Source organism: Dryobates pubescens, chromosome 27 (assembly GCF_014839835.1).
Source record: "Dryobates pubescens isolate bDryPub1 chromosome 27, bDryPub1.pri, whole genome shotgun sequence".
Taxonomy (NCBI): Eukaryota; Metazoa; Chordata; class Aves; order Piciformes; family Picidae; genus Dryobates; species Dryobates pubescens.
Window position 1 is genome coordinate 9,213,851 of NC_071638.1, and position 23,542 is coordinate 9,237,392.

General features: G+C 45.0%; 1 protein-coding gene across 1 annotated transcript in view; it reads right to left on the bottom strand.

The window, feature by feature from the left end:
• The window catches only part of PTPRQ (protein tyrosine phosphatase receptor type Q), a 140,886-nt gene extending 121,551 nt beyond the window's left edge, over positions 1-19,335 (bottom strand). Inside the window, exons 1-9 of the mRNA XM_054173787.1 lie at positions 19,282-19,335; positions 18,105-18,216; positions 16,039-16,265; positions 13,964-14,033; positions 11,401-11,600; positions 9,983-10,232; positions 8,124-8,252; positions 6,023-6,169; positions 2,842-3,014 (exon numbers count right to left, since the gene is read on the bottom strand). Of these exons, the coding sequence (XP_054029762.1) occupies positions 2,842-3,014; positions 6,023-6,169; positions 8,124-8,252; positions 9,983-10,232; positions 11,401-11,600; positions 13,964-14,033; positions 16,039-16,265; positions 18,105-18,216; positions 19,282-19,335 (1,362 nt within the window). The remainder of the gene's footprint in view (positions 1-2,841; positions 3,015-6,022; positions 6,170-8,123; positions 8,253-9,982; positions 10,233-11,400; positions 11,601-13,963; positions 14,034-16,038; positions 16,266-18,104; positions 18,217-19,281) is intronic.
• Between the last annotated feature and the right edge of the window lie 4,207 nt (positions 19,336-23,542).

A 23,542-nucleotide genomic window follows, 5' to 3' on the forward strand; every position in this document is an offset into this window, starting at 1 on the left:
GGGTGGTGGTGGTAATTTCAACCTTCAACTTCCAAAGGATAGAAGGGGCAGATGTCAAATGTTGGAACGAGATGGCGGCAGATACAAGGGGAGCAAGAAGTGCAAAGAGATTGGGGTGCAGGGGGAGCAGAAGACAAAAGAGAGAGAGGCTAGAGTGCAGGTACAAAATGAAGTGCAAGCACCACATCATTATGCTCCTTTGGAATCTGGCACTAAATCCAGGACTCTGGTGTTTCTAAATTTTTCTGCTGTCACCTGTGAACACTCCCCACTCACACACAGGCTCTCCACTGCCAGAAAGAGATACTTTAAGAGTGGTGTAACTAATACACATTAGCTCTCTCCCTATAGACTCTGTGTGGAGAGAGGGTAAAACAGCTTCTTTACTGCTTGAACTAGGGGGTGATTAACCACGGGCAGAGATACAACATAGATTTCTCCTAAGTATGTCCAGCAGATCAAGGGAGGTTCTCCTCCCTCTCTACACTGCCCTGCTGAGATCTCATCTAGAGTACTGCGTTCAGTTTAGGGCTCCCCTGCTGGGAGGGTCCAGCAGAGGGCTATGAGGATGCTGAAGTGACTGGAGCACTGCCTGGTGAGGAGAGGCTGAGGGACCTCGGGCTGATCAGTGTGGAGAGGAGAAGACTGAGAGGGGATTTAATAAGTGTTTATAAATATCTCAGGGCTACGAGTTAGGAGGGAGGGGACAGGCTCTGCTCACTTGCTCCCTGTGACAGTACAAGGAGCAATGGATGTAAGCTGCAGCACAGGAGGTTCCACCTCAACACAAGGGAGAACTTCTTTACTGTAAAGGTCACAGAGCCCTGGAGCAGGCTGCCCAGAGAGGTTGTGGAGTCTCCTTCTCTGGAGACATTCAAGGCCTGTCTGGGTGCATTCCTCTGTGACCTGAGCTAGATTGTATGGTCCTGCTCTGGAAGAGGGGTTTGACTCAATGATCTCTTTGAGTCCCTTCCAACCCTTTAACATCCTGTAAGTACCAAGAGGTGGAAGCTCTATATGTCTCATCTTCCTCAGCATTTCACAGAAAAATAGTAACCCAGGTGAAAATGCTGCTTCTGAGGCTTTCCCACATCTAAGGCAACATCTTTTTGCTGCCACTAGGTACTGAGTACTGCCAGCATTCTGGATCTGAGTGCTCGAATCCTGTAAGCATGGGTCAATGGGGCTCTAAATAAAGTGGTGTTTATTATGATTCATTTAGAGTTTTAATTAGAAAATTACATCTAATAAACTATAACAAAGCAGCAATGATGCTACACTAAGAACTCAGAAATTAGGAAATCCCATAATTAAAACATGCCTGTGCAGGCAGTTTTCAACATTCTGTGTCTGCACAGAAAGATACAATCTTTAATTATAGAGCTGTATACTGTCATTCTCCAAGGATGCCTGCCTGCTTTAATGAGTGGATCCTTATCCTTATGGCTTTTTTCCCCCCTTATTCCTCATTTAATGTTTGGCTCCAGGGCTCTAACTAATGTTTACCATTCCACTTGAAAGTTAAGTCCTTCATTGCTCTCTGGATCAAAAGCCTAGATTCTGTGTCAGATTCAGAGAAAACATGCACTTTTCTAAAATAAAGGGGGAAAAAAAAAGGAATTATGCAAACTTAGTGCACCTATGTCCAACATTCAGATCAGAAAGCACTGATTCTTGAATCACAGAATGCCAGGGGCTGAAAGGGACCTCAAAAGCTCATTCAATCCAAAGCCCCTGCCAGAGCAGGATTGCCCAGACCAGATCACACAGGAGCACTCCCCTAATCATCTTTGTGGCTCTGTGCTGGACTCTCTCTAGTATCTCCCTGTCACTCTTGAACCAAGGGGCCCAGGACTGGACACAATACTCCAGAGGTGGCCTCACCAGGGCAGAGTAGAGAGGGAGGAGAACCTCTTTTGTCTTACTCACCACAGCCCTTCTAATCCACCCCAGGATGCCATTGGCCTTCCTGGCCACAAGAGCACATTGCTGGCTCATGGTCAACCTCTCATCCACTGGGACCCCCAGGTCCTTTTCCCCTTCACTTGTCTCCAGCAGCTCAGTCCCCAACCCATCCTGCTCCACGGGATTGTTCTTTCCCAGGTGCAAGACTCTACCCTTGCCCTTGCTGAATTTCATTCCATTTCCCCCTGCTCAGCTCTCAGCCTGTCTCAGTCTGGCTGAATGGCAGCACAACCCTCCTGTGTCAGCCACTCCACCCAGTTTGTGTCCTCAGCAAACTTGCTGCCAGTGCTCTCTGTGCCCTCATCCAGGTCATTGGTGAATATATTGAACAGAACTGGTACTGACCCCTGAGGGTCCACTGGACAGAGGCCTCCAACTAGACTCTGCCCCACTGACCACAACTCTCTGACTTCCTTCCTTCTGCCGGTTCCCATCCACCTCACTACCTGATCATCCATACCACACTGCCTCAGCTTAGCTGTGAGGATGCTGTGGGAGATGGTGTCAACCCTTAAATAAGCCTTTGGGACCTTCTGTTGAATTTACTTTTTCATAGGAGTTTGCCTGAGGGGCCATGCATCAATCTAAAACTCTATTCATGCTATTAGGTCAGGCTGTATTATAAAGAACTCAAAGGCTAGAAAGGATAACACCATGGGCTATGGCTTCCTCCCTTCAGTAGCTAAGACAGTATGGATAATTCTACCAGAACAATTTCTTGTTTCTATGTTGTGGACAGAAGGTAAGGTGAGGAAGGTGGCATTCAAAAGCCCTGATCACTCATCTGTAGTGGATAATTCTATATTCTGTACCTATTGAATAAGGCAGAGAAGATAAGAAAGCTGAATGAAAAAAAAACCCCAAACAACCCAATACCTTATTTTTCCCTTGAAGAATTGTGTTTTCCAGAGTCTCCTCTGTTTGCTGCACGAGTACTTTAACCCTGTACTGGGTGATTATTCCGTTTGGTTGCTGTGGCTTTCTCCATATGATTTTTATTTGTGTGGCTTCCACTTCTGCTAGATGTAAATCTGAGACAGCACCTGGGACTAAATATTTGACAAGAAACTTGATTTAATTGCAAGCCTCTGATTACTGCAAACTTTTTCAGCACTGTGTACAAAGTAAAACAGACAATCTAATCAAATGTCACATCAGAGACTCATAGAATTCTTAGGGTTGAAAGGGACCTCAAGGATCATCCAGTTCCAACCCCACTGCCATGGCCAGGGACACCTCACAATAGATCAAGTTGCTCAAAGCCACATCCAGCCTGGCCTGAAAAACCTCCAGGCATGAGGCTTCCACCACCTCCCTGGGCAACCTGTGCCAGTCTCTCACCACCCTCATGGGGAACAACTTCTTCCTCACATCCAATCTCAATCTACCTGTTTCTAGTTTTGCTCCATTCCCCCCAGTCCTGTCACTCCCTGACACCCTCAAAAGTCCCTCCCCAGCTTTCTTGGAGCCCCCTTCAGATACTGGAAGGGCTCCTGGGAGCCTTCTCTCCTCCAGACTGAACAGCCCCAACTCCCTCAGTCTGTCTCCCTAGCAGAGCATCTCCAGCCCTCTGCTCATCCTCGTGGCCCTTCTCTGGACACCTTCCAGCACCTCCAGATCCTTCCTGGAACAGAGGCTCCAGAACTGGACACAATGCTCCAGGCTGGGTCTCGGCAGAGTGGAGCAGAGGGGGAGAATCACCTGCCTCAACCTGCTGGCCACACTTCTCTTGCTGCAGCCCAGGCTCTGCTTGGCTTTCTGGGCTGCAAGTGCTCCCTGCTGGCTCCTGTTGAGCTTCTCCTCCACCAGCACCCCCAAGGCCTTTTCTTCAGGTTTGCTCACAAGCCAGTCCCTGCCCAGCCTATATTGGTGCCTGGGATTGCCCTGAAACAGCTGCAGGACCTTGCACTTGGTCTTCTTGATCCTCTGTGCAGCTGGAGAGTTACTTCAGGTGTTGGGATTTTTAATTAGCAAACAAACTACAGTTCTAAAAATATGCACACCTTTTTTTGGACATAGATGGCACATGTATGACTATGGTCAGATCCTCAGATCATGTCCATCAAGATAGCTCCACTGAAGTCAGTGCCAGCATGGCTGGCTATCTCTTTGCTAGCTACCTGGGTGGAATCTTAAGTATATTGAAAATGAAATCTTAGCACTAAATACCTCAAACCCCAAATATATGAAAGTGAAGAAAATGTAGTTTCAAAATCAAAAGAGAGCATGGGAGGGAGAGAGAGGCTGTCAGAATCTGTCAGGATGGGTGCAAGCAAGAAACAGCAGCCCATAGTTTTAGTGCATAGCTGAAAAGTGCACATCAAACAGTGTTCCAGTTTGGAGTGGGACAAATTGCTCCATTGCTCCCAAAGGGGCAACAGAATAAGGCTCACACCAATGGATTGGATAGCAATGGAAAGTTTCAATGGAAAAGCAATTCATGTACTACACAAACTACAAAGCATAGTGGTGAGCACAGCAAAGCCTACAAAGCTCAGCGAAATCCCCAGTCTAAACTTAACACACAAGCTCCTTCACACCAGATCAAACCCCCAGCACTTCCCTTCTCTCCACCTGGGGTTCACCAAAGACCCCAGGGCTCTTTCTTCGCCCACCTGGCTACAACCTCCCTTCAGGGAGTTGTAGAGAGATAAGGTCTCTGGTACAGGTGGCTCCATCAGAGACGGGAGGGGTGCTTGGATTTGGTGAAAATTAGACAAACAAGAAGTTTAATAACGACGCTGGGGCTGCACCGGCCAGCCATGGGGAATCCTGCGCTCTTCTTTCTTTTCCACTTGCTGCCATCTCACGGCGAACGGAGAGGTCTGCAGCTCAATTACAGTACCCGAACGCAACTACTTGCTTCCAGGTAAGAACTACAATCCTGCCACAATCTCTGGAGGCTTCTGGTAGCAAGCAAATTTAGTGATCGTGGGATATACTGCACACAAATAGATTAATCAGTTGGCAAAATAAATGTTACCCAATGAGCTTTTTATCCCTGTCTTGGGAAACTCTTACTAACACACTTGGGGTTTGGTTTGTTGTTTTGTTCTGTTTTTCATTAGCAAAGTATTTATAGAATCACAGAACCAACCAGGTTGGAAAAACTCTTAGAGAACATCAAGTCCAACCTATCACCTAATGCCTAACACCTCCTGACAGCTAAACCATGGCTCCAAGTGCCACATCCAAGCCTTTTTGAACACCTCCAGGGATGGTGACTTCACCACCTCCTTGGGCAGCACATTCCAATGGCCAATTACTCTTGCTGGGAAGAACTTTCTCTTCATCTCCAGCCTAAAGCTCCCCTGGCACAGCTGGAGACTGTGTCCTCTTGTTTTGGTGCTGGTTGCCTGGCAGAAGAGACCAACCCCTGCCTGGCTACGACCTCCCTTCAGGGAGTTGTAGAGAGCAATAAGGTCTCCCCTGAGCCTCCTCTTCTCCAAGCTAAGCAACCCCAGCTCCCTCTCCTCACAGGGCTGTGCTCCAGACCTCTCCCCAGCCTCGTTGCCGTTCTATGGACATATTCAAGAGTCTCAATGTCCTTCTTAAACTGAGGAGCCCAGAACTGGACACAGGTCTCAAGGTGTGGCCTAACCAGTGCTGAGCACAGGGGCAGAATGAGTTCCCTGCTCCTGCTCGCCACACTGTTCCTGATGCAGGCCAGGATGCCATTGGCCTTCTTGGCCACCTGGGCACACTGCTGGCTCATGTTCAGCTGCTGTCAACCAGTACCCTCAGGTCCCTTTCTGCCTGGCTGCTCTCCAGCCACTCTGACCCCAGCCTGTAGCACTGCATGGGGTTGTTGTGGGCGGTGTGTGGAACCTGGCCCTTGTACTTGTTGAATGCCATCCTGTTGGACTCTCCCATCTGTCCAGCCTGTCAAGGTCCCTCGGCAGAGCTCTCCTACCCTCTAACAGACCAACTCCTGTCTCCAACTTAGTGTCATCTGCAAACTTACTGATGATGGACTGAATTTAAAAGACCCTGAAGAGAGTAGTGAAAGCTATTAGCATGCACAGCCCATTCACCTCATTTCTGTATGCTCACTTACCATCTGCAGGAGTGAAAACAGTAAGGTTAGTCTTTGGCCCAACTCCAGCACTCGTCTCAGCACTGACATACACATCATAGGTGGTAAAAGGCACGAGGTTACTAAATACAAACTTCTGATCTTTTGTACTGTTTTCCAGAATGTGCCCTGGAATGAAAAATGAAGAGGTTCTATCTCAAAAATGAGAACAGTCTGCAGCTGCTTTCCAAGATGGTCAACAATGAAAAGCCAAATTTATTTGTTAAAAAACCCCTAATTTGGCACCAACTTCATTGGAAGTAATGCTGAATATCTGGGGGGAAAAAAAAACGTGAAAACAGGTAAGCAACTAAAAAAGCCACCTCAGGAAAGTTTGGGGTTCAAGAGGAAGGGGTTTTCTTTGTTTCTAAATTAATTGCAATTGCTTTTCCTATGTGGTGCAATTAGTATACAGTTCATTAACTTCTGACTTAGCTACAGGCAGTTACATACCTCTCCTGTGAGGACAGGATGAGGGAGTTTGGGTTGTTCAGCCCAGAGAAGAGAAGGCTCCAGAGAGACCTAATAGAGACTTCCCAGTACCTGAAGGGGACCTACACGAAGGCTGCAGAGGGACTGTTTACAAAGGCCTGCAGTGACAGGATGAGGGGCAATGGTTTGAAATGAGAGAAGAGCAGATTTAGATTGGATGTTAAGAGGAAGTTCCTTACTGTGAGGGTAGTGGAACAATGCAACAGGGTGCCAAGGGAGGTGGTTGAGGACCCATCCTTGGAGATACTCAAGGTGAGGCTCAGCAGGGCTCTGGGCAACCTGGTCTGGTGAAGGATGTCCCTGCTCACTGCAGGGAGTTTAGACTAGATGACCTTTGGAGGTCCCTTCCAACTCAAACTATTCTATGATTCTATGTCTGAGTTAGAAAAAAACCAACAAAACCATCACAACAGACTCACAGAGTTGATTGCACATTATGCAGGAATGAAATATTCTGCAGAAATCTTTAAGAGGAAGAGGAAGGAAGAAGAAAGAAGAAGAAGGAAGAAGAAGAAGAAAGAAGAAGAAAGAAAGAAGAAGAAAGAAAGAAGAAGGAAGAAGAAGGAAGAAGAAGGAAGAAGAAGAAGAAGAAGAAAGAAGAAGAAAGAAAGAAGAAGAAAGAAAGAAGAAGGAAGAAGAAGGAAGAAGAAGGAAGAAGAAGGAAGAAGAAGGAAGAAGAAGGAAGAAGAAGGAAGAAGAAGGAAGAAGAGAAGAAGAAGAAGAGAAAGAAAAAGAAAAAAGAAGAAGGAAGAAGAAGGAAGAAGAAGGAAGAAGAAGGAAGAAGGAAGAAGAAGGAAGAAGAAGGAAGAAGAAGGAAGAAGAAGGAAGAAGAAGGAAGAAGAAGGAAAAAGAAGGAAGAAGAAGGAAGAAGAAGGAAGAAGAAGGAAGAAGAAGGAAGAAGAAGGAAGAAGAAGGAAGAAGAAGGAAGAAGAAGGAAGAAGAAGGAAGAAGAAGGAAAAAGAAGGAAAAAGAAGGAAGAAGAAGGAAGAAGAAGGAAGAAGAAGGAAGAAAAGAAGAAGAAGAAGAAGAAGAAAGAAAAAGAAAAAAGAAGAAAGAAGAAGAAGAAGAAAAAGAAGAAGGAAGAAAAGAAGAAAAAGAAGAAAAATAGAAAGAAGAAGAAGATGAAGAAGAAGAAGAAAGAAAAAGAAGAAAGAAGAAGAAGGAAGAAAAGAAGAAAAAGAAGAACTAAAAAAGAAGAAAGAAGAAGAAGAAGGAAGAAGAAGAACAACAAGAAGAAGAAAAGGAGTCAAGGTAAGATAAAGGATGAATTGGATACATAAGCACTGTAATTCAGGTGCCAGCTTAGCCTGTCATCTCTCTGAAAGAGTGAGGAAAGTTGGTTTCCTCCACTCTAATTTAAGTGAATTTAATTATGTACTCTTCCTCATGATCAACAGACTTCCCCCCTAGAAGTAACCACAAATGTAATAAAAAGTCTGATAGGAAAAGGGATGCATTGCACAGCTTTTAAATGTTAATTCTTGTTTGGTAGGGGCACTGAGAATACAATGGGAAGGAAACAATGACCAAAAAAAAAAGGAGGGGAAAAAAAAAGAAGAAAAGCAAACAGAAAGATCAATTCAAACCTTACCAGATGGTCCATATAGCTCAACTCTGTAGCTAAACTTTCCTGTTGCTATGGTTGGTGGGTCCCAGAGCACTAAGAAAGTCTTTGCTGTAATGTTGCTCTTGGCAAAGTTTTGTGGTGGACCTTCTGGAACTTGAAGAAGAAAAGAGAAAAAAGGAAAGAAAAGCAAATAAGTCTTTGAACATCAAATAATTCATCCTTAGATTTCCAAGAAACAGACAACTCATTTCTAAATAGAAACATTAAATATTCTTGAAGGGAAGATATGTTAAAAACACATCTCATTAAAATGTCTTCTTTTAGATATAGATATATTATAATATTAATTCTGTTATTACACAATTTTGTTAATAGAGTAGGATAGAATAAACCAGGCTGGAAGAGACCTGCGAGATCATCGTGTCCAACCTACCATAATTTGATTATGATGATAATATTATAATGTGCATTAATATATTACATGTTAAAATGGTATTTGGATATCATTTGGTTTTTAAGGGTATCATAGAGTCATAGAATTGTCAGGGTTGGAGGGGACCTCAAGGAGCATCCAGTTCCAACCCCCCTGCCATGGGCAGGGACACCTCACACTACAGCAGGTTGCTCACAGCCACATCCAGCCTGGACTGAAAAACCTCCAGGCATGAGGCTTCCACCACCTCCCTGGGCAACCTGTGCCAGTCTCTCACCACCCTCATGGCGAACAACTTCTTCCTAACATCCACTCTGAATCTCCCCACTTCTAGTTTTGTTCCATTCCCCCCAGTCCTATCACTCCCTGACACCCTCAAAAGTCCCTCCCCAGCTTTCTTGGAGCCCCCTTTCAGATACTGGAAGGCCACAAGAAGGGCTCCTGGGAGCCTCCTCCAGACTGAACAGCCCCAACTCTCTCAGTCTGTCTCCATAGGAGAGCAGCTCCAGCCCTCTGCTCATCCTTGGGTCCCTTCTCTGGACACCTTCAAGCACCTCCAGATCCTTCTTGTAATAGAGGCTCCAGAACTGGACACAGAGTTCCAGGTTGGGTCTCACCAGAGTGGAGCAGAGGGGGAGAATCACTTCCCTTGACCTGCTGGCTATGCTTCTCTTGCTGGAGCTAAGGACGAGATTTGCTTTCTGGGCTGCAAGTGCTCACTGCTGGTTCATGTTGAGCTTCTCACCCACCAACAAAAGGTTTCAAGAGAGCAGTTAGTGTGAAAATAATCTCTGGCAGTCAAAGGTGGCAGGGACTGTAACAAGTTTAACATGGATTACATCATGATATAATTCAGACAGACAGACTGAAAGACTTGGGGCTGTTCAGTCTGGAGAGGAGATGGCTCCAAGGAGACCTTCTTGTGGCTTTCCAGTATCTGAAGGGGGCTACAAGAAAGCTGGGGAGGGACTTTTGAGGGTGTCAGGGAGTGATAGGAGTGGGAGGAATGAAACAAAACTAGAAATGGGTAGATTCAGATTGGATGTTAGGAAGAAATTGTTCCCCATGAGGGTGGTGAGACACTGGCAGGCTGCCCAGGGAGGTGATGGAAGCCTCATGCCTGGAGGTTTTTGCAGCCAGGCTGGATGTGGCTGTGAGCAACCTGCTGTAGTGTGAGGTGTCCCTGCCCACAGCAGGGGGGTTGGAACTGGATGATCCTTGAGGTCCCTTCCAACCCTGGCAGTTCTATGATTCTATGATTCTTTGAATAGTTCCATACACTTTCAGCTGACTCCATCAGGTAAAATCAAGTAAACATGCAAAACTAAGAGGATGATACAGATAAAGTTGGATTCAGTTTAAAGTATCTTACCACCTAACTTCAACCTAATATTTTTGTAGTTTTCCTATAACTCTGAGGACTTAGTTTCTATTTGGGAGCAGCACATACCAGACTCTGGTGTCCGGGCAATTGCACTGTCGATGTAGCCTGCTTCAGTGGTCACTGCAGAGACTTCAAAAAGGTAGGTGGTGTATGGCCTCAGGTTAGTTATGACAAAGCTAATTGGCTCATTCCATGCAGAGCTCATCTGACTTGGTGCCTCTGGGCTCAGGGTAGCTGTAGCCTGTGAAGGAAGAGTGGGCCTGCCAAAAGTTGTTGAAGGAGTGGTAGTGCTCCACAAAAACGATTCACTGTTATCCTACAAAGACAAGATGCAGAACGTGATAGAGCTGCATGTAGAAGCCCTGATTGTAAAGATATAGAGGTTAAAATGAAATAACTAAATAACTGATTTAAAAATTGAATAAGAAAATGAAGCCATCAAATACATTCACAGAATATGTAAATAAAAGATGAAACATTAAAATAACCAAAGAAATAAATCAATAAAAGGAAACCAATAAACTAATAAAGTAACTTCATACAATAATGAAACAATAAAATTAATGCATAAAATAAAATAAATGAAATAGTAAATTTAAACGAAGGGAAGGGAAGGGAAGGGAAGGGAAGGGAAGGGAAGGGAAGGGAAGGGAAGGGAAGGGAAGGGAAGGGAAGGGAAGGGAAGGGAAGGGAAGGGAAGGGAAGGGAAGGGAAGGGAAGGGAAGGGAAGGGAAGGGAAGGGAAGGGAAGGGAAGGGAAGGGAAGGGAAGGGAAGGGAAGGGAAGGGAAGGGAAGGGAAGGGAAGGGAAGGGAAGGGAAGGGAAGGGAAGGGAAGGGGGAGAGGGAGAGGGAGAGGGAGAGGGAGAGGGAGAGGGAGAGGGAGAGGGAGAGGGAGAGGGAGAGGGAGAGGGAGAGGGAGAGGGAGAGGGAGAGGGAGAGGGAGAGGGAGAGGGAGAGGGAGAGGGAGAGGGAGAGGGAGAGGGAGAGGGAGAGGGAGAGGGAGAGGGAGAGGGAGAGGGAGTTAGACAACTTGACACCAGAATAAGGATGAAAAGCAATACTGCACACCACAATAAACATTACTATATGTCTCCAGTGACCAAAACAATGCCACCATTTGTTGCTTTCCCTAGCTGAAATTTGTATAGTAAAAAAACCCAAAAATATTAAAAAAAAGAAAACTGAAAGCAAAAACTATTAATTAATTATCTATGTCATTTTTTTCTCTTAAAAAGATGTCCAATTTATTTTTTTCTTAACAGTTTTACTTTGCTAAATCTAATCTTGAAGAGGAAAAGTATTCCATTTAAACTGCTTTGAATGGAAAGGTTTTCCTTCAGCCTTTATATTCTAGTTTGGGCCTCAGTTTGTGAAGTCTTTGGAACTGGTTTCAAACCTTCAATGTTTTGTGTCTCAAAATTCAAATGCAAACTGTATCCTGTGGCTTGAGCCTATGTCTAATTTAAAAGGTTTATAGCACTTACATTACATTCTGGTAACCTCCTAGACAGCAGGTCCTCTACTTTAACCAAGACATCTTTCACTACAATTCCACTTCTTGCATGTTTCACACTAATCTTGAAACTTCTGATCTTGCCATTTGGTTGTCGAGGAAGAAACCAGATCAGATTTACAGCTGAAGAATTTAAGGCTTCAACTGTGAGATTCACTACTTTGCCTGGAGCTTGAAAACAAAACAAAACAAAAGCAGTGAGACATTCTCTTCTTCTCAGCACAGGGAAAAAAAGATCCTTATTTTTCTTTTTTTTTTTTTTTTTTTTTTTGGTTATTTTATTTTCTTTTTTTTCTGACAATGCTATCTCTACCTTCTGAGACCTGAGGGAAGTAAATAACAACCGTTTGCAGGCACCAGTACAGGTTAGAGGCTGTCCTGCTGGAAGGCAGCTCCACAGAGAAAGACCTTGGAGTCCTAGCAAACAGCAAGTTCTGCATGGGACAGCAATGTGCCCTGGTGGCCAAGAGAGACAATGGCATCCTGGGGTGCACCAAGAAAAGTGTGGCCAGCAGAGCTAGGGAGGTTCTGCTCCCGCTCTGCTCTGCCCTGCTCAGACCACACCTGCAATCCTGTGTCCAGTTCTGGGCTACTCAGTTCAAGAGAGACAGAGACCTGCTGGAGAGAGTCCAAGGGAGAGCCAGGAGAATGCTTAGGGGACTTGAGCATCTCCCCTGTGAAGAGAGACTGAGAGCCCTGGGGCTGTTTAGTCTGTAGGAGAGAAGGCTGAGAGGGGATCTGAGAGGGCCAAGCTCTTTTGGGTGGTGCACAGTAAGAAGTCAAGGAACAATGGAGACAAACTTGAGCAGAGAAGGTGTCAGCATGAGGAGAAACTCCTATAGAGTGAGGGTGACAGAGCCCTGGAGCAGGCTGCCCAGAGAGGTTGTGGAGTCTCCTTCTCTGAATGCATTCCAACCCCACCTGGATGCATTCCTGTGCAGACTGCCCTGGGTGATGTTGCTTTGGCAGGGACTTGGACTAAATGGTTTCTGGAGGTCCCTTCCAGCCTCTAATGTTCTGTAATTCTGTGATATAAACTCATGTAAAGTAGTTGACATGCAAGCAGCTCTTTTCTGATCTAGTTTAAGTGAGAAATAGAATTATATCTGTCTCATAATAATACAGTAATTGGTTTTGTGAAGTGAAAAATACTGTTCTAGAAGCAACTCATCATAACTGTGCTGGAAGTAGCAATTGTGGCCCACTTTTGTTTAAGAGCAGATGGAGCTCTGGGTGCTCTATTTTACTTTACCTGTGTCATCGTTTCAGCTGGATATAGATTTTTTTGGTAGCTTTATATAGCAGCTCTATTCAATTTGAATATTCACTCTTACTGCAGAAGGTGGTGTTCTTTATATCAGTGACAGCTTCTGGGGGCCTTTTGTCAGAGCATCTGTGTCAAACAGCACAAAGTCAACGGGATGAAGCATAATTAAGGGCAACAAAGTTGGTGAGGGGCTTGGAGCACAGCCCTATGAGGAGAGACTGAGGGAGCTGGGGTTGCTTAGCCGGCAGAAGAGGAGGCTCAGGGGTGACCTTATTGCTGTCTACAACTACCTGAAGGGAGGTTGTAGTCAGGCAGAGGTTGGTCTCTTCTCCCAGGCAACCAGTACCAGAACAAGAGGAAACAGTCTCCAGCTGCACCAGGGGAGGTTTAGGCTGGAGGTTAGGAGAAAGTTTTACACAGAGGGATTGCCCATTGGAATGGGCTGGCCCAAGGAGGTGGTGGGGTTGCCATTGCTGGGGGTGTTCAGGAGGAGATTTGACAGGATGCTTGGTTGCATGGTTTAGTTGATTAGGTGGTGTTGGATGATAGGTTGGATGCGATGATCTTGAAGGTCTCTCCCAACCTGGTCTGGTCTGGTCTATTCTATTCTATTCTATTCTATTCTATTCTATTCTATTCTATTCTATTCTATTCTATTCTATTCTATTCTATTCTATTCTATCTAAATGAGCTTGCATGTGCTAGCAAAACTCTCCTGTCAATTCCCAGAGGTCCTTCTTGAACTGAGGTGCCCAGAACTGAACCAAATATTCCAGATGTGGCCTCACCAGGACAGAGTAGAGAGGAAGCAGAACCTCTCTCAATAAGTTCTGTGCTGGGCTTCTTGGAGAAAACACCTGACTCCAGCACCAAGTAAACATGGCTTGACATAAGTAGTGAATGCCAGAGCTGATCCCACAGCAAACTGTCTCCTAGTACTGCTGCAGGATACAGCAGGTGGGTCCACTTGCCAGGCAGCTCTGCATGCCTGTGACCTGGCTTTCTGGAAGCAGCCTACCTAGAAAATGACACAGGAAACCCCCAGCAGGTGCACACCCTAAATGCTGTCACAGGGCAGTAGGACCAAGTGCACCTTTTCCAGCGAGTGAGAGGAGAAAAACACAATTAGGCTTGTGTTTTGAAATGCATCAGAAATTGCTCAAGTATCAAATGTGCCAGGGACATTTTACCTGAACAAATGAGAGCAGCCTCAATTAAAATAAATGAATGAATACATAAATAAATTGGCAACTCTGTTAAAAATTACCACTTTCTGCAGTCTGAAAAAGAAAAGGATCACTGAACACTCCAACACCAGCACTGTTCTCAGCAGCAACCTACAGGGGGGGAGGAAAACAAAGTGCCACATTAGAAAATCTATAGGATGTGTGGTTTCAGTGACAAGGATGCACACAGATTGACCTTCTAGCTTTTAAACTCTAACTATACAAGCAAACTTGCCTTTTATGGCTGTGGTGTTTAATTTATACTTAATGTTTGACTGTGAATAAAAAAAATGAGGTGGAAAAACTGTGAAACTGTGTAAGAAATTAAACCCCATGTGGATATCCAAACTTTGAAAGTTCTGTGTCATAGAATCATAGAATGGGTTGGGTTGGAAGAGACCTCCAGAGCTCATCCAATCCAACCTTCCCACAGTCAGCAGGGACATCCCCAACTAGATCAGGCTGCCCAGGGCCTCCTCCAGCCTCACCCGGAAGATCTCCAGGGAAGGAGACTCAAGCACCTCCCTGGGAAGCCTGTGCCAGTCTTCCACCATCCTCATAGGAAAGAACTTGTTCCTAACATCCAGTCTAAATCTGATCTGCTCTAGTTTGAAGCCATTGCCCCTGGTCCTGTCCCTGCAGGACTCTGCAAACAGTCTTTCTGCATCCTTCCTGTAGCCCCCTTCAGGTACTGGCAGGCTGCTATTAGGTCTCCCTGGAGCCTCCTCTTCTCCAGGCTGAACAACCCCAGCTCCCTCAGCCTGTCCTTGTAGCAGAGCTGCTCCAACCCCCTCATCATTTTCATGGCCCTCTTCTGGACCTTCTCCATCAGGTCCAAGTCCTTCCTATATTGAGAGCTCCAGACCTGCACACAGTATTCCAGGTGAGGTCTCAGCAGAGCAGAGCGAAGTGGCAGAATCACCTCTCTGGCTCTGCTGGCAGTGCTGCTTTGGATGCAGCCCAGGCTGAGATTTGCCTTCTGTGCTGCAAGATCACACTGCTTGCTTGTGTCCCTCTTTCATACTAAAACCAGCAAGAATAGTATCAGTAACAATCCTTTTCCTTACCACAATTCCCTTAAACCAGCTTCCCATGCCCATTTTACTCGTAATACAATGTAAAAGAGCAAAAAGGACAATACATTCTATTTCTTGATCTCCTGAAGAATAGCCTGAGCAGGTCAAACTCCCTGTGAACAGGAAGCCAAGGAAAGTCCCACTTTTGGCAGAAAGACAACAGGTCAGGGAACTATAGATGCACTTCGTGGTGGATGTACCTCAATGCTCACAATCATAGCAGAATCTTTGTGCAGAAGGGCACTGCCTTGAGACTTTGGTAGAATTTATGGAGATAAACTTACAGAATACAGCATCAACCAGGTTGGAAAAGACCTCAGAGATCATCAAGTCCAACCTATCTCCCAACGCTATCTAACCAACTAAACCATGGCACAAAGTGCCACATCCAATCCCCTTTTGAACACCTCCAGGGACGGCGACTCCACCACCACCCTGGGCAGCACATTCCAATGGCCAATCTCTCTGTCTGGGAAGAACTTCCTCCTAACATCCAGCCTAAACTTCCCCTGGCGCAGCTTGAGACTGTGTCCTCTTGTTTGGCTACTGGCTGCCTGGGAGAAGAGACCAACCCCCGCCTGGCTACAACCTCCCTTCAGGGAGTTGTAGACAGCAATAAGGTCTGCCCTGAACCTCCTCTTCTCCAGGCTAAGCAACCCCAGCTCCCTCAGCCTCTCCTCACAGGGCTGTGCTCCAGACCCGTCCCCAGCCTTGTTGCCTTTCTATGGATGCATTCAAGTGTCTCAATGTCATTAAAGGAGCAACATCTTTCCCCAGCTGGTCCAACCCAGCACACTGCCACAGTCCCAACTCCTACCCAGAACTTCCAGCTCTTTGGAGCATCCTGCAGTGCTGCACTGAGAGCTGGCTGCCAATTAATTTTCTCTTTAGGGCTCAAGGCTACCCCAGCAGAGGAGAGCATGCCATTTCGATACCTTAGCAGGAGCCTCCAGAAGACCCTGCGTGCACCTAACACAAACTCTCACAATTTACAATGAATCCAAAATCAAAGCACTCAAAGGTATTTGTAAAGCTTTTACCATAATTTCATAAGTTGTTCCAGGATTAAGGCTGGTAAGAAGGACTTCCAAACTGTCTGGCTTTGTTGCCACCTGTGTGTAAGCTGTTTGCATCCACGGGCAGACCTCTCTGTGTTTAACAATATAGGAGAGAATTCTCCCATTTGGATGCAGTGGTGCATTCCATGACAGCAGAATCCCAGCAGAGCCCACTCTTTCTCCTGCAAGGAACATGGGGGGCCCAGGGTCTAAAAAAAAAAAAAAATAAAAAAAAAAAATAAAGTGAATAGTTTTGTATAGAGAATACAGAATTAAGCAGGTTGGAAAAGACCTCAGAGATCATCAAGTCCAACCTATCACCCAACACCATCTAATCAACTAAACCGTGGCACCAAGTGCTACATCCAATCCCCTTTTCAACACCTCCAGGGACAGTGACTCCACCACCTCCCTAGGCAGCACATTCCAATGGCCAATCTGTCTGGGAAGAACTTTCCCTCACCTCAAGCCTAAACCTCCCCTGGCACAGCTTGAGACTGTGTCCTCTTGTTCTGGTGCTGGTTGCCTGGGAGAAGAGACCAACCCCCACCCGGCTACAACCTCCCTTCAGGGAGCTGTAGACAGCAAGGTCTCCCCTGAGCCTCCTCCTCTGCAGGCTAAGCAACCTCAGCTCCCTCAGCCTCTCCTCACAGGGCTGTGCTCCAGACCCCTCCCCAGTTTTGTTGCCCTTCTCTGGACTATTGACCTTCTTGGCCATGAGGGCACATTGCTGGCTCACGGGCAGCTTGTTGCCCACCAGCACCCCCAGTTCCTTCTCTGCAGAGCTGCTTTTTGACTCCCAGCCACCCAGGGCCTTCTTCTTTCTGGTCTCTCTCTCTGTATATAAGTATTAACAGAACAGAATGGAACGGAACGGAATGGAACGGAACGGAACACAACAGAACAGAACAGAACAGAACAGAATAGACCAGGTTGGAAGAGACCTTCAAGATCATCTCGTCCAACCCTTCAATGAATCCCATCCACCTAAACAACTAACCCATGGCACCAAGCACCCTATCAAGTCTCCTCCTGAACACCTCCTGTGATGGTGACTCCACCACCTCCCCAGGCAGCCCATTCCAATGGGCAATCACTCTCTTTGTGTAGAACTTCTTCCTAACATCCAGCCTGAACCTAAACACTCCAGTTATTAATTAGGTTTCTAGAGAACTGAGACACTTTGGCAGCTTCTACAAAAAGTTAAACTATCTGCCAGTATAAACTAGCTGCTAGTTGTTCCTTTTGTTTGTTTGTTTGGGTTTTGTTTTTCTGTAAGTAAATTATTCCATGAATTCTGGAACACCAGGGGCATCCTTCTATAAGAACAACTTAGAAGCTTCATGAACAAAACAGAGTTTAAAGCCATTTTCACATTTCAGGTATTCTAGCCCGCTTAATTTCTTCTCCTTTCCCTGAGATCACTCAGAACCAAACTGAATTCTCCTCCAAAACGTGTCTGATTGGCTGCTGGCTTTTTGGCAACACCTCCAAAGTCTTCCTGTACATTGGAGTATGGATATTCCAGGGAGGTGATGGAGTCACCATCCCTGGGGGTGTTCAAGAGGGGATTGGACGTGGCACTTGGTGCCATGATTTAGTCGGTGGTCTGTGGTGACAGGTTGGACTTTGACAGGTTGATGATCTTTGAGGTCTCTTCCAACCTTGGTGATTCTGTGATATTTACTACATGATACAACACAACAAATTGGTAAAAACTTATAAAATTGTTCTCCTTAGTGCTTTTTAAACCTTTGAAAAGTTATTTCAAAAGCATATTACATAGCACAGGGAAGAGATGAACACAAGTGCAGCTCACATGCAAGGCTGCCACTTAAAATCACCTGACAAACCCTCACGCTGTCATAGAACACCTCAGATTCAGTGCACTCCTTTATGGTTAAGAAGATTAAAAATGCTAACAGCTGTTCCTCATTGAATTACATTGTGTCAGATATTGCTATGCATAGAATGAATACTCCCCCTGCAAAAAAAGACTCCCAGGGAAACAAAAATCAACACATTTTCATCAGTCATCATTAACTCACTTGTCACATTTGTTGTCACTGTTCTGCTTGCAGGTGAGCTGTATACTGAAGAAGAAACTGCAGACACTGTAACGTTGTATGTTGTTCCAGGAACAGTATTAGAGAAATCAGCCTGGAAGAGGACATTTGGTTAAGTCTTTTACCAAGAATTGTAACAACAAGCAAGCAAACAATAGGAAACAGGAAAAGGGGAAAGGAGAAGGGGGAAGGGAAGGAGAAGAGGGAAGGGAAGGAGAAGAGGGAAGGGAAGGAGAAGAGGGAAGGGAAGGAGAAGAGGGAAGGGAAGGAGAAGAGGGAAGGGAAGGAGAAGGCAAAAAAGAAAGAAGGCAACAAAAGAAAGGAGAAGGCAAAAAAACAGAAAGGAGAAGGCAAAAAAAAAGAAAGGAGAAGGCAAAAAAAGAAAGGAGAAGGCAAAAAAAGAAAGGAGAAGGCAAAAAAAGAAAGGAGAAGGCAAAAAAAGAAAGGAGAAGGCAAAAATAGAAAGGAGAAGGCAAAAAAGAAAGGAGAAGGCAAAAAAGAAAGGAGAAGGCAAAAAAGAAAGGAGAAGGCAAAAAAGAAAGGAGAAGGCAAAAAAGAAAGGAGAAGGCAAAAAAGAAAGGAGAAGGCAAAAAAGAAAGAAGAAGGCAAAAAAGAAAGGAGAAGGGGCAAGGAAAGGAGAAGGGGCAAGGAAAGGAGAAGACAAAAGGAAAGGAGAAGACAAAAGGAAAGGAGAAGACAAAAGGAAAGGAGAAGGCAAGGCAAGGCAAAGCAAGAACCCCCCACGCCAAGCCCTCAAAAGTTTAAGCATTGTATTACTGAAAGTGATCTCTTAATAAGCTGTTAGAAATACAACAGCATTTGCCAAAGTAAAAATGGTAGCTTACACCTGTCAGCTGCAGTAGGGCCTTTTGACATCTTATTTAGCTACCTTCCATTGGATTTGTGCGACATCCAGTATTAAAGAACAACAAAACAAACTATGCATGTCATCACAGAATCACCTACCAGTGTATCCTTAGAGGTCTACCTCTATCATCCCTGTCATCAAAGTAAATATGAAGCACCATAACATTCCTTCTCTTGCAAGCATAAACACAAAAGCAGCCTGGAAAAGTTACAAGAGCCTGAGCCTTAAGCTAGCCCAATTCTTGCAATAAGCACAATCAACCACTCTCTAGAAAGCACTTATACCAAATACCTGTATCTTTGCAGCTCCAATAAAAAACAAAGGCAAAACCAGCAGAAAGAGCATCATTTCTGTTAATATTATTCTGTTTCCCAGAGAGCAGAAGCAAAAAAAAAAAATAAAAAAGTGCTGCTGTTTCTTTTCGATGGCTTTAGCACTGAAACGTTGCCTGCATGAATGATTTAAGCGCAGCTCTTCCCGGCGAGTACACAATTAATGAGTCTGTATTACTCAATAGCTCTGCCCTTCCTTTGTTAAACTATTCATGAACCCTTGGATGCCTGGCTGCATCCTTCCAGCAGGTGTTTAAAGAAGTGAATTCGCTACCTGTTGTCGTGCAACAAACTCCCCCTCTGCTCTGCTCTGGAGAGACCCCACCTGGAGCACTGTGTCCAGTTCTGGAGCCACTATTACAAGAAGGATCTGGAGGTGCTGGAAGGTGTCCAGAGAAGGGCCACGAGGATGAGCAGAGGGTTGGAGCTGCTCTGCTGTGGAGACAGGCTGAGAGAGTTGGGGCTGTGCAGTCTGGAGAGGAGAAGGCTCCCAGGAGACCTTCTTGTGGCCTTCCAGGATCTGAAGGGGGCTGCAAGAAAGCTAGGGAGGGACTTTTGAGGGTGTCAGGGAGTGAATGGACTAGGGGGAATGGAGCAAAACTAGAAATAGGTAGATTGAGATTGGATGTTAGGAAGAAGTTTTTCCCCATGAGGGTGGTGAGAGACTGGCACAGGTTGCCCAGGGAGGTGGTAGAAGCCTCATGCCTGAAGGTTTTGAAGGCCAGGCTGGATGTGGCTGTGAGCAACCTGCTGTAGTGTGAGGTGTCCCTGCCCATGGCAGGGGGGTTGGAACTGGATGCTCCTTCAGGTCCCTTCCAACCCTAACAATTCTTATTCTATGAATAAGTTTGCTCTCACCAATTTTTCAGTAACACTTTAACGCTCATATTTGCATCAAGTAGCTAAGGAGGCAAGCTTGAATTTCTCATCAGCACAGTGCATAAGGAAAAGCTGGTCATGCAAGTCCTGGTATAAAAGCACATACTTGATACTCCCTAACTCCAAGATCTAGGATAACAACAGAACCATGATTAGGAATAAGATCCACGTGAAATCTGTCTACATGTCCATAGGGTAGTCTCCAATACAGTGAAAAGGAATGTGATGAAACATTGAAGAATTGAAGTCCTTCTGGCTTTTCAGGTTCTGGAAGAGAATTGTGGAATAAAAGGCATTAAATGAAATAATGAAATAATCTTCTTTCCAAATACATTAGTATACTGAATATAAGAAAGCATTCAAAAACAGCTTGCTTGCTACATGAAGTGTAACTGCCTTAGGGTTGTCAGGGAGTGATAGAGCTGGGGGGAGTGGAACAAAACTAGAAATGGGTAGATTCAAATTGGATGTTAGGAAGAAGTTCATCCCCATGAGGGTGGTAAGAGACTGGCACAGGTTGCCCAGGGAGGTAGTGGAAGCCTCATGCCTGGAGGTTTTTGCAGCCAGGCTGGATGTGGCTGTGAGCAACCTGCTGTAGTGTGAGGTGTCCCTGCCCATGGCAGGGGGGTTGGAACTGGATGCTCCTTGAGGTCCCTTCCAACCCTAACCATTCTGTGGTTCTATGATTCTAAGTGAGATAGGTGTACATAGCAAACTGTGCATAGTTATTGACAGTTCATTCCCCTCCAGCAAGGAGAGAAAAGGCAGAAACCATACAGACCTGTAATGATTTCGATGAAACCAGAAGCTCCTCCAATATTTCCCCTTAGTCTTTGCAGTGTGAAATTATACCTGCCCCCTGCAGTCAGGTCTGTAAGAATGAAGTCAGTCAACACTCCTGGAATCTCAAAATGGTTGACAAAGGTGGTGTTGGACAAAGTTGCTTTGTAGAAAGTGAAGTTTGTGTTGGTTGGATTCCACAGCAGAGTCGCAGATGAAGTATTCACCATTTTTAAGGCCAGACCACATATCCCAGCTGGTTCTACAGTAAAAAGTAGTTAGAATAATAACTAACCTGTACAATGCATGGTTCATAAAATAAAAGACAAATGCCATCTATTCAAATAAAGGTTTTTATTTAACCAAAAAGGAGAGATTTTATTCACTGAAATGCTTTCTAAAATGCACCACAGGCCAGACAATTTCAGAAAACTCTCAGTCAGTTCAGTTGGTGACACAGGATAATTGCATGTTCTCAGTGGTTTTCCCTTTCTTCTGTCTTAAATATTCCTTTTGGTTATCCTAAGATTCCTAAAATCACAGTTAATTGTTCACAAATAACACCACCATTCATCTGTGCAGCACAGGTGCAATTAGAAAAGAAAAAAATGCCTCCATTCCACTCAAAACCTTTGGATCTTTTAGATTTATTGATTTATCTGGTTGGAAGGCATCTGTAAAATACTGATGAGCATAAGCCCAGTAAGGGCTGGATTATAAAGCATGAGAAAGAGCAGAGAAGTTTGCTGTTAAAATGATTAACTCTCCATAATATAACCACATAACTGGATCTATTCACAGCACTCTTGAAAGAATGGAATGGAATGGAATGGAATGGAATGGAATGGAATGGAATGGAATGGAATGGAATGGAATGGAATGGAATAGAATAGAATAGAATAGAATAGAATAGAATAGAATGGAATAGAATAGAATGGAATGGAATAGAATGGAATGGAATAGAATGGAATGGAATAGAATGGAATGGAATAGAATGGAATGGAATAGAATGCAATTAACCAGGTTGGAAAAGACCTTTGAGATCATCAAGTCCAACCTATCAACCAACACCATCTAATCAGCTAAACCATGGCACCATTGCCTCATCCAGTCTCTTCCTAAACACCTCCAGTGATGGTGACTCCACCACCTCCCTGGGTAGCACATTCCAATGGCCAATCTCTCTTTCTGTGAAAAACTTCTTCCTAACATCCTGCCTAAACCTCCCCCTGCACAGCTTCAGACTGTGTTCTCTTGTTCTGGTGCTGCTTGCCTGGGAGAAGAGACCAACCCCCTCCTGGCTTTCCCCAGCCTGTAGCACTGCATGGGATTGTTGTGGCCAGTGTGTAGAACCTGGAACTTAGATGTGTTAAATCTCATGCCCTTGGACTCTGCCCATCTGTCCAGCCTGGCAAGGTCCCTCTGCAGAGCTCTCTTACCCTCTAACAGATCAACTCCTGCCCCCAGCTTCGTGTCACCTGCAAGTTAACTGATGATGGACTCAATGCCCTCATCCAGATCATCAATAAAGACATTGAACAGGATAGGGCCCAGCACTGATCTCTGGGGGACACCACTAGTGCCTGGCTGCCAGCTGGATGTGGCAGCAATCCTTGAACCATAGGCTATGGGGCTGCAAGGATTTCGGACATGCAGACACAACTGGAAACAAGATGAATTGTAATTCTTTAAGTATAGGATGCTATTCTGGCAAGATCTTGTCTTGATAGACCTAGAACATTTTTTTAGTCAATTTCTTTTCTCAAAGGGGTACCTGCTAGCATGTTGACACTCCTCAACATGAATCCAGGCATTTACACACAAGGCTCCCATTCAAACAACTCTCACAACAGGAAGTGGAACTTCCCCCTCCAAGTGATCCTCTTGAGCCACTGAGATCAAGTGAGTTAAGTGCCTCCTAACATTTGCTGTTTCCAGTAAACAAACAAACAGACAGAAACCCAAACCCAGGACAAATTATAATGTAATTCCTTACTTGTGATGACTTTTTTCTCCACAGCCACAGAGGAATCCGAGCCTCTAACTGTCCTTAACTGAAAGAGGTATTCTGTCCCAGGGGCCAGGTCTTGCACTACAGCTCTGCTCTCGTGAACAGCTCTGGTAAGCAGCTTTTCCTTATTCAACAGACAATGTGAAAGCTATGGAAGAAAAATTATTCCTTATATCAGATTATTTTGCTACATAAAAGTAATGTCCAGAGATTCTTATAGAAATACTTTTAAAGACAAAAATTAATTGAATAAACCAAGAATATAGCTTAAGTTTTATGTTGTGTCCCACAAGGCTCCAGTCCTTCAAGAGTCCTTAATATCCCAGAAGTGAAAACGGTGGCTTTGATCTTTAAAAGAAGATGGAGGAAGCAAGGCTAAGGTGACCTTACAGGTGACCTTTTCTTTGCTCCTGGAAGGATAATGTAGTGTACTCTGCCTGCTCAGGCACACAGCTGTGTTGATGAGCTGCATAATTAACTACAAGATAAGACAGAAGGAATGAGAACAGCCAAGGAGAAGAGCAGCAGCCTAAGAAGAAGAATCAGTGAA